This window comes from Opisthorchis viverrini, assembly GCF_000715545.1.
Source record: "Opisthorchis viverrini unplaced genomic scaffold opera_v5_134, whole genome shotgun sequence".
Classification (NCBI taxonomy): Eukaryota; Metazoa; Platyhelminthes; class Trematoda; order Opisthorchiida; family Opisthorchiidae; genus Opisthorchis; species Opisthorchis viverrini.
Window position 1 is genome coordinate 443,630 of NW_008751778.1, and position 9,799 is coordinate 453,428.

The window sequence follows — 9,799 nt, forward strand, 5'->3', positions numbered from 1 at the left end:
CATCATCATCATCATCATCATCATCATCATCATCATCATCATCGTCATCATCAACATCATCAGCATCATCATCGTCATTATCATTATTCTCTTCATCATCCTCATCCTCATTCTCCTCCTCCTCCTTATCATCATCATCATCATCCTCATCATCGTCATCATCAACATCATCATCATCATCATCATCATCAACATTGTCAGCGTCATCATCATCATCATCGTCATCATCATCATAAATTAGGGTTCGCTGTTACGATATGGATGCTGGTACTTCTCTGATGAACTGCAAGGCAGTGGGAAGAATCAAAAGTAGCGTCAAATCGCTTCGATAAGATGAACCATCTGCAACATCGGTGAGAATTGCTCCGGCGTCACTTCAGTCTATCATCTGTGGTAAGACGGTTCCAGAAATGAGGGCTCGAATACGAAGCAAGTGAGTGAAAACATGAATACAGATAATGTACTTTTCAACAAACGATGCCAATGAACCCAAAAACGCTCTCACAAAATCACCGACGTACTGGATTCCTAAACTACCAGGTCGTTCAGGTCCGACGAGAGATTCTTTCTTGAGGAAAATATGTTTTAGGAGAACGTTTTTTTAGAAACGCTGATCTTTGTCACCACAAAACACCGTCGTTCTGGATGAAACTTATTCTCCAGGTGTTTGTTCAACGGAATTGGGTCAAACCGGTGCAGCTGTGTTTAAACTCCAATCCACAGAACATGAATTTTTTAAGATGAATATTCAGTCGAAGGGTTTTCAGAAGTTATCTGAAACGTTCGACCTGTCAGCTCGAACATGATGCCGGTGGGCGCGTTCAGTTGAAAAATATCATAGAGAAGAAATTCAGCCAAGCCTTGTAAACACCAGTATGTTCTTTTCCAAGGGCTTCACCATTTGGGTAAAACTTGGTTTTCAGATTGATGTAAACTCAGGAAATGCGTTTACCCGCTGATTCCCAAGAAGGTCAAAACCGACGGTTTGCTATCGGACAGTTTTCAGCAACCTTCTGAGTAGTATGTTGTGTCCATGGATTAGTCAAGCTTGATGAACAGTGAAGTATTCAACCAAGGTGGACGCACACGGATTGCAAATATTTCCACGTCTTTCTCTTAGTTCCTTTCTGAATCCCACAGCTAATCCCATATGGTCTGAAAATTTTCAACATTATCGTCCTACAGGATTCATAAACAGCGTAATGGTTAAATTAGCGTATTTTCGCATCAGCCTAAACAGTGCTCTCTCGTGGCACAAAAGCCAGAGGCGAATTTACTGACGCTCAAATGAATACGACGTCACGCAAACAAAGGTGAGAAATAAATCAATAAACTCACTGCCACGTTAGTTTCTTCTTTGCCCATTTCATCTTCTCATCACCGATCAAATATCGTTTTATACGGCGCAGTACGCGACCAACACTTCTCAGGCCTCCAGAAACAGTGAACACTCTCGACGACGTCTGAGATTCCTCGACCTCGCCCTGAACAGCGTCCTTCACGTCGTCTGGATTACCGCATCTGGGTGCTGTAAGCAATCGACTAGTGGCTTCATCCATTTGTCCAGTGACTGGTAGACTGTACTGCCTTTGGAATCGTCGGACTGCCAGAGTGTACTCAGGTGGAGGCATTGTAAGGGCCGAGTCATCGACATGGACATCTATAACTGCTGGATTCTTAGGATCTTTGTTCCCGGTCTGTGGACTGCCTCCCGGATTTACATAACCGTATCGATCTAGCAAATACTGAAATGGGCGGAAACACAGACCGAGATTAAAAAGGCCTATTGTCGCAACAGATTTTGATAAAAACAGTATGGTACTTTACACAAGTCGGTGGACATTGTAGCACACCCGATTTCTAGATGAAACCTCGGCATGCACTTGTTGCCAAACAAACGAGAGATTCAGCTAGGTTCCAGGTGAGTCTCTCGAAAAAGCGAATTAGTTTGCAAACGGGTGTATTTAGCTAATTTCGTGCAATTTGGTTTCAAGTAGAACATTAGGTTGGCGGAAACCCGGGGACTGCGCCTGCCTGATGAGCCCCAAAAAGGGCGAAACTGGTCGTGGACTGTCGACGGATTTTCAGCAACCTTATGAGTAGTACATTACAAAGATATAGGACTGATGGAGGCTCAAGCCACACCGACATTTTTAACGTAAATCATGTTGTCTCCAGAGTAACTTAATACGTTCTGTTGTGCCTCTGACTTACTCACAAAATAAGTTAATGTCAGCCAGAGCTTTAGTCGATTCTAGTGTTGTTTTTTTTAGAAAAGAAAACACAATGAGTAAGGGAGCATTCGACTCCCTTCAGGACTGGACACTTTTGAGCAGTAAAGTACTTGGTCTGGCTTCAGTTTGCCAGGTTGGTGAGAATTACGCTAACATTTCGCACACATGCAAGAATGGCTTGAACAAGCGAATCAATGCCTTGAAAAACAAAGTCCCAAGAAGTGACATGCTCACATATCCTATTATTTCAATACCAACAAATGAAAGATAGCAAAGAAATAAATTCAGTGTTTGTCTGTTAATGATAATACGGCGCAACCTGTCAAGCGCCTTCTCCAGTCGTCTCATCGCGAACGCTTCGGTTGTTTGATTGGCTGAATTGTGCTCGTTCCCTTTTACTTTTGGGTTTTGCCCCTGAGTGCATCTCCATTTATCTCTAAATTTAGCTAAAAGCCACAACTAGTGACCTGCACGTTGTTGAAAACTATTCAGGACATCGGTGTAAAATGATTATTATTCTAAACATATATATACATATCGAGCGAGATCAGTGGCTAGATCGCGAATTTACTGTCCGGAAGGTCCGTGGTTCGAAACCCGATCTCTGACTCTCGACTTCCCCTGTCTAGGCTTGGGCGACCTGGCAGTATCCCAGCCCTCGTGCAACCTTCGGGTGGCATGGCAGGCAGGCACCGAAATGGTGCTACAGCAGACACTCAATTTGCATTGAGTCACAATTTTTACACGAGGTTGAATTCTATGCCATTGCGTTGTGTTATTTTACACTGCGTCTTATCACACTGCAATGCCTTGTACTGCTTACTGTTTTGTTTTTCGGTTTTTTTTATTGACATGTGCAGAAACCTGTGTATGCCATATATACCTATCCACCCGACGTGGCTTACGTTGTTGATTACACGGAATGCCAAGCCTACACAGCGGTGCTGGAGACGACTCTCTACGACCATCGTTGTACAGACCAGATACGAGGTAGTCGAATGTGCCTGCCTGGATGTATCTCATGAGTGGTGCCGACCAGGAGACCACATTTCAAGGACGGTGTAAGTAACAGCTGATCAGTTATCCGCGCCTGGTAATTGATTGATCAGACATGGCGATAACTTTAGAGCAGTCCTCACCTATCCATTCTCTGGTCCTATTCCCTCAGGTTTACACCGAGTACAAGCCATCTAGGAGCTTCTACAGGGCGACAGGGTGCAAAACGCATATGACTATACCAACTTTGCATACAGGCTCATCGGCCCATCGTTCGATGTGACAGGCCAATCTGGAAATGGAATAGAGCTCGTCAAATTGAACTAGCGACTTTCCAGGACCCACAAAGTGCTTCACCCACATTAAAGTGGTCTGGATGTTGTAGAAAAAATGCACTTTCAATCGTTGGCAGGGTCTTTACTACAGGTACACTTAAATGCTCAAGAGCCGCTGAACAGTACTTTGAGATCTGTTCGAAGGCAGTCTTGTATGTTGGCTATCCTCATCACAAGAAGGCTTTTAAATGCTGTGCCACCAACCTAAATCCCGAGTTTCTTTTGTGGAGCGCGATACAAATAGACAAAATTCTGTCAAATGAAGTCATTCGTTGTTGAAAATCCACAACGTATTTTATGGCACCTGTACCTACGCGTATCAATAACATTAAGAAAAAAAGGTGGTTGATCATCAGTGGAATTTAAAATCGTCTCATTACCCACATTTTATGAATCATTTTGACACATTTTGGCCACTTGTGAGCAAACGACTGTTTTGTTTGTGTGCGTAGATAAAAGAGCAACCAAATAGAACGTGGAAATTACACTTATCACAACTTACATCATCCTGTAACAGAAAGATGTGAGCATCACAGCGCTCCGATTGGCTAAAGCAACTGATTTTTTGTATAAAAATGGCCTTTTTCGGCTGATTTCTTGCAACCGCAAAACTCTTCCGGTATAGATTTACACTCTTGATACAACAAAAACAGAACTCAAAATAGAAACTACTCACAAGGTTCCTGAAAATCCGTCGACAGCCCACGACCGGTTTGGCCCTTCTGTTTCGGGCTCATCAGGTAGGTACAGTCCAAATAAAATATAAGATTGACGGAAACTTGGGAACTGCGCCTACGTGATGAGTCCCAAGTAGGGCGAAACCGGTCGTGGGTTGTCGAAGAGTTTTCAGCAACCTTGTGAGTAGTTTCCTTTATGAAAATATACTGCGATATATCGAATATCGTGCCAACTGAAACATGACGCGGCCTGTGTGCAGCACATTCAGTTGTAGAATACCATAAACGAGAGATTCAGCTGAGTCTCCGGTGAAGACCAAATAGACTTGCAACTGAGTGTATTTCTCGAGAACTCAAAATGATTAGTATTGGAAAGTTTGCCCAACATTGTGTGCAGTCCATCACCTAAAGGTGCTTTAAATTTGGCCCTTTTCCCGTCGCTTTTGGATTGCGGTTGCCAGATGTTGGTTTTGTAGGCTGATGTGATTCTAGTTGACCCTCTAAGTTTAGAGTTTCGCTTCAACAAGGAAACCTTGAGTCCTGTCACCACATATGTTAGAAAATCAGTTTTATGTGACCTCATCAGCGACCTGATGACCTCGAAATCTCTAACAGAATTTATCCAACAGTGTAAAATGAAACCCCTCCTTGCCTGCAATAATCCGTTCGGTCATCAAAAGTCCTAAATCTTGCTACTGGGGTCTCGCACTAAAAGACGAAAACCGGAAGTAGTCTATAACTAATTCGTTCGGCTTCGCTCATCGGTTGTCTTGTTCGCACACCAACTAAAATACCAAAAAGCCGAACTCCCAGACGAAGCCGCGTCTGTACAGAATGCTACAAAAACAATAATCCGAAGAATGAGCTAACGACTGGGTGATCGAAAACGGCAAAGGTGTTTTCAATCTTTCTAAAACGTCCAAATGAACCAAAAACATACCATCGACTCCTTCAGACTGAGAGTTCTTGGTGCATTGTGATCCACCTTTTGAAAACTTGGAACTGCTTGGACAGACACTGTCTGGAAGACTAGAGTAAAAATCCACACAGTGGCAAGTGAACAAGCGTGCATCGTTTCTGGATGAATGTTTGACGCTCCGCTTCAATCATTCAAAGTTTCTTGGTGATGTAAACGTTAAGGGCTCAGTAGCCCTATATGCGTCCCTTTTATCTTCGTCAATACCGGATTGTATCTGTGTGGTCTTTGAATAGTTTTTAAGCCCGGAACCGACGTACGCGCGACGCTTCCAACGTGCTATAATTACCGCAGTGTTGGAATGCGCGGCGCTGTTACATTGTTTATCGTAGCTCGTCAGGTTACCGATCGATCGCCATTCAGGGACACGTAGATTCGTTCGGCTGTTCAAGGTGAATTTCATCATGTGGCCCCTACGCGGTGACCACAATGACGTGGGCTGAGTGATGTTTGTGAGCCATAGATGAAGCCAAATGCGGCAGTCTAACTTTGGTCCTCCAGCGTTGGTTCGTGTGGCGTAAACAAATAAGCCGCCTCTGTCTGGACTGTCTAGACCAGCGCCGGAAACAAGTGATGGTCTGTGCGAAAAAAATGGGCAAACAACAGAAAGTAGAACGGAAACGTGAACACCAGGTGCCACTCGCAAAATCTTCTGAAAATCGTGACCTGATTATGTTCCTTGTGAAATATGAGATATGTTGTTTATAGCACACACTTTTGACGAATTCAAGAGCATTGGTTTTTCGGTTGACATTTCGTCCTGTCAGTGAAGTCAAGCGATGACGAAAGGCCAAGACGCACTGTACAGCTGTTTCCCCCTTAGTGGGAAGAAGCTTTTGAAAACTATTCAATGGAGGAGTCTCTCAGTATGGGAGCAAGTGATGTGGATGAGTAGCAAGATATCTCGTCTGAGTGTGAGTTAATTAATCTCCCGTTCAGCTGTTGGTTGCAGAACGATTAAGTGTTCAATCGCTGGTCTGGTTCGAAACTCTCTTAGCTTCGTGAGATGCCCACTACTGATGGTTCATAACAAGGAGTAAATAGCCGTACAGCACCTCTCAGCAGTTTGGCATTCACTAGTTTCGTTGAGACAAGTTCGGGAGCACGAAACATGAGGAATTTGGTTTCGTCTTGGACTTGATTTCCAGGCAATATCGCTTGTGATCCTACATTCCAGAAGAGATAAAACAACCACTTTCAGGCTATTACAGTCAACTTACATCACGATCTGTCTTTTACCGAAAACCAAACTACTGTGATTGGTGTCAAATTGTTAGCCTAGTGAGAAGCTTTAGCATATTATTCTGGGCCAGGAATTTAGGTTTATTGTTTTGTTTCAGTTGTTGGGGGATTTGTATTGAGTACTTCAGTTGGCAGTCACGATGGTTGAATGAATGAGTACGATAAAGCACAGTACAATTCAATGTGATACAAATAAATACAAGTTGGTAACATGAAATCGTAAGCTTTCAAACACGAATGGACCTTCATAAACCTTAAAAATTCCTGAGACCCATAGTGGTTAAAGTGTGACAAAGTCCTTCCTGGCTCTTGGAATAAATAATTTGACTGAACAAACTGAATAAATTGAATAAATCATTTGATTTTTTCATTGGCGGCGAGGTACAAACTCTGCTCAATGTAACATATATGCTTTGACAAATTACCAGCTGAATCACTCGTTTATCATGTTCTTTAGCAATCTTATAAATGCTGTATTGCGCCTCTAGGATAAATAATTTTTTTGTAGGAATTTCTCACATCAAATATATGAGGTCGTCGTCCTGTTCATCCCCGTTTACACAAAGCACTTCAAATCAAACCGAGCGATCATGCTTACAGTTCTAGAAACAAAGATATCGATGGAGTGAAGACTGTAGAGTAACGATGGAAGTCGAGATATTTTTATCTGTCAACCTACTTATGAGTAGGCAGAAATTAAACAATAAAAATATTCTGACGGGTATAGGAAGAAAATGAGCAACTGCTCGGCCCCTTTGTGAAAATGACTGCCGATCAGTGTCACTTGCGTTTTGAAGAACAAATTGCTTCAATTTAAACTAACCCACGACTGTTGGGCGAATTGCATACCACACGCACAATTTCAGGACATTTTAGCAATTCAGGATGGACGGATGTTTGCGGTCACGACAATAAAGTGAGAAGTGAAACCAACAAACACATCCTGAGCCTCCACGCTGATTGATCATCTAGGTCACGCTGATTCAATATGTCAATTTCAAGTAATTAAGGTGACCCGAAATGCATTCCTAATTCACAAGAATGAGCACATGTCTCCAGATGTCGTTGCGTGTATTGCATTGTTCTGCTAAAATGAATGTTTGGAAGGTTTCAGGTTAACATCTCTGACTCTGCAGCTGCCAGTAGAGACGTGCAAACTTAAACGAGCTAGTAGAAATAGAACTACTGCATTAACCGACACTTTCTAATCACTAGTTGTGTGCCATTCTTTACAGGTTTGGGTAGAGCGCCATATCGGCTTCGATATTTTTCGGGTTTTGTTACGATAGTGCGGATTTCTGGTGATAACCTCAAGAACCAAATTGTGCCTTAATGCTGGTTTTATTGTTCATCCTCAGCATTACATTCCTTTACTCGAGGCTAGAATCAGCCTTGAATGATGAAGAATTTTACATCTACGTCATTCGGGAAACCAGTCTGCACGTCGGATTTAGCTTCCGAAAATAAAGAATGAGTGTTGCTATATCCTAACTGCGAGCTATTCGGAGTGCTAATCTACCACGTGTGGTTAAACTTCTAGGTATTCAAATTACACGTCAGGAGGGCTTCACTTACGGGAAAAATTCTCAAGTGAAATAAAACTGGTAGATTTTCGATGCAGAAAGTGCAGTGCAGCTTTCACTGCGGTTTATTTAATTTTGTTGAATCACTTCCATTTAAACCATCGTATAATTCAAACGTTGTTACCTCTGGTATTTTAGCATCATTTTGAATTCCGTGGCTCTCCTTTTTGCACCCATGTGACAGTCAACTATTCGTCAGTTATTTACTTCTCATAGCATATACGTAAAACACTTCTCGCAAGGTTGCTGAAAACTCTTAGGGGGCCACGGATAGTTTCGCCTTTTTTGAGTTAATTAGGTAGATGACGTCCCTACGTTGTCGTCAGCGCTGCATGGAGAAGCACAAAATACCGACTGGTTCAGTGTGCTTCAGCTGAGTCTGCAGCCAAAACGATATCAATTCAGCAACTTCCAAATTCTAATTGTACTTGTCTGCTCCAGAATAACCCATATGAGCTGAATTCTTCAGGTCCAATAAATCGACGCCGAATGCATCCTTTAGTTACAACGAAGAGACTCTGGATCGCCAATAAGGCATTCAAATCAATAGACTTACATTGGTTTCAAATGAACAACATGGTATTTTCCGAGTTGTCAGGAAAGGGTTTTAGATGCTTGTCCAATAGCACATTCACAATTAACCGAATGCGCACACCATTTCGAAGACAAAATTTGGTGATGGGAGTTTGCTTTTCGTGGGGGAAACTCAAGTGAACATAAGGAGCCGTACTTACCTGATGAGCCCCAAGAAGGGCGAAACCAGTCGTACATTTCCCGGGACCGGTCCCGATCGGAGTTCCTCAAAGTTCAGATTCCGGACACTGCTGTCTTTTATCTGTGTCACAGACCTTCCAGATTTTCTTTCAAGTCCGTGCCTTATTTTCGCTGAATTTCAAATGTCAGTGCCCTCCAAATAGATGCGGACGCTGCAAAGCGGTGGTCGTTGGACTTCCCCGGTATGACGAAGAGTGCCTCCATATGTCATTCGGAGGAGATTCAGCGAATTCCTCGACCATGCGTGGTGAGAAAGGACCAGAAAATATCATGAGGTTAGATGCTAAAAGATTTGGGTATCTGGCTCTCCCCAGACTTGTCCTTCGCAACGTACCATGAGAAACCGACCGAAAAAATCTGGCTCTCCTCAAACTTGTCCTTCGCAGTGTACCATGAGAAACCGGCCGAAAAGGCATTAGCTATCTTACGGATGATTCGGTGCATCTTATCACGTACTACTCGCATGGACTTCCATGTACCATATGGGGCCTACGTCAGACCGCTCCTGGAATACACCAACCAAGTTGTCTACTCCGGACGCATGAAAGACGTTACCCTCATTGAGAGGGTCCAGCGAGCTGCTACGAAAATGGCTTCCAGCCTCAGGCACGTGGACCACGAGACGCGTCTCGCAGTGCTTGACCACTTTCCCCTGGAGTATCGCCATCCCCGAGGGTGCCTACTATTGATTTATGCTCCATCTGTACGTGGTCTGGCAAACCGTCTATTACCTTAGACTTAACTAACACAAGGCAAGCTAAATTTGCTCATTTTTGTTCGGGACCAATTTTTATCATCTCGAGTAGCAAGTGAATAAGATGCTTCTGCCGGCTGTTAACGCTGTCTCTGGAACAAGACCTCGCAAGACCTCCCAGACGTTCTTGCGAGTCCATGTTTACTTTTTGCGGACGACTTGAAATCCTGGAGTTCCAATGCCAGCGCCCTCCAAATGGATGTAGACGCTGCCAAGCAGTGGTCGTTG

At 43.3% G+C, this 9,799-nt stretch overlaps 2 protein-coding genes across 2 annotated transcripts in view; one reads left to right on the forward strand and one right to left on the reverse strand.

Annotated features, from left to right (window-relative positions):
• Window positions 1–5,485, reverse strand: part of T265_06075 (hypothetical protein) — a gene marked incomplete at both ends in the record, with an annotated part of 30,941 nt that extends 25,456 nt beyond the window's left edge. The window contains 2 exons of the mRNA XM_009171253.1: window positions 1,339–1,745; window positions 5,183–5,485. Coding sequence (XP_009169517.1) covers window positions 1,339–1,745; window positions 5,183–5,314 — 539 coding nt within the window. The remainder of the gene's footprint in view (window positions 1–1,338; window positions 1,746–5,182) is intronic.
• The window catches only part of T265_13944 (hypothetical protein), a gene marked incomplete at both ends in the record, with an annotated part of 10,556 nt that extends 1,465 nt beyond the window's left edge, over window positions 1–9,091 (forward strand). Inside the window, 5 exon segments of the mRNA XM_009171283.1 lie at window positions 2,681–2,815; window positions 2,864–3,046; window positions 4,191–4,305; window positions 8,890–8,941; window positions 8,947–9,091. Coding sequence (XP_009169547.1) covers window positions 2,681–2,815; window positions 2,864–3,046; window positions 4,191–4,305; window positions 8,890–8,941; window positions 8,947–9,091 — 630 coding nt within the window.
• Between the last annotated feature and the right edge of the window lie 708 nt (window positions 9,092–9,799).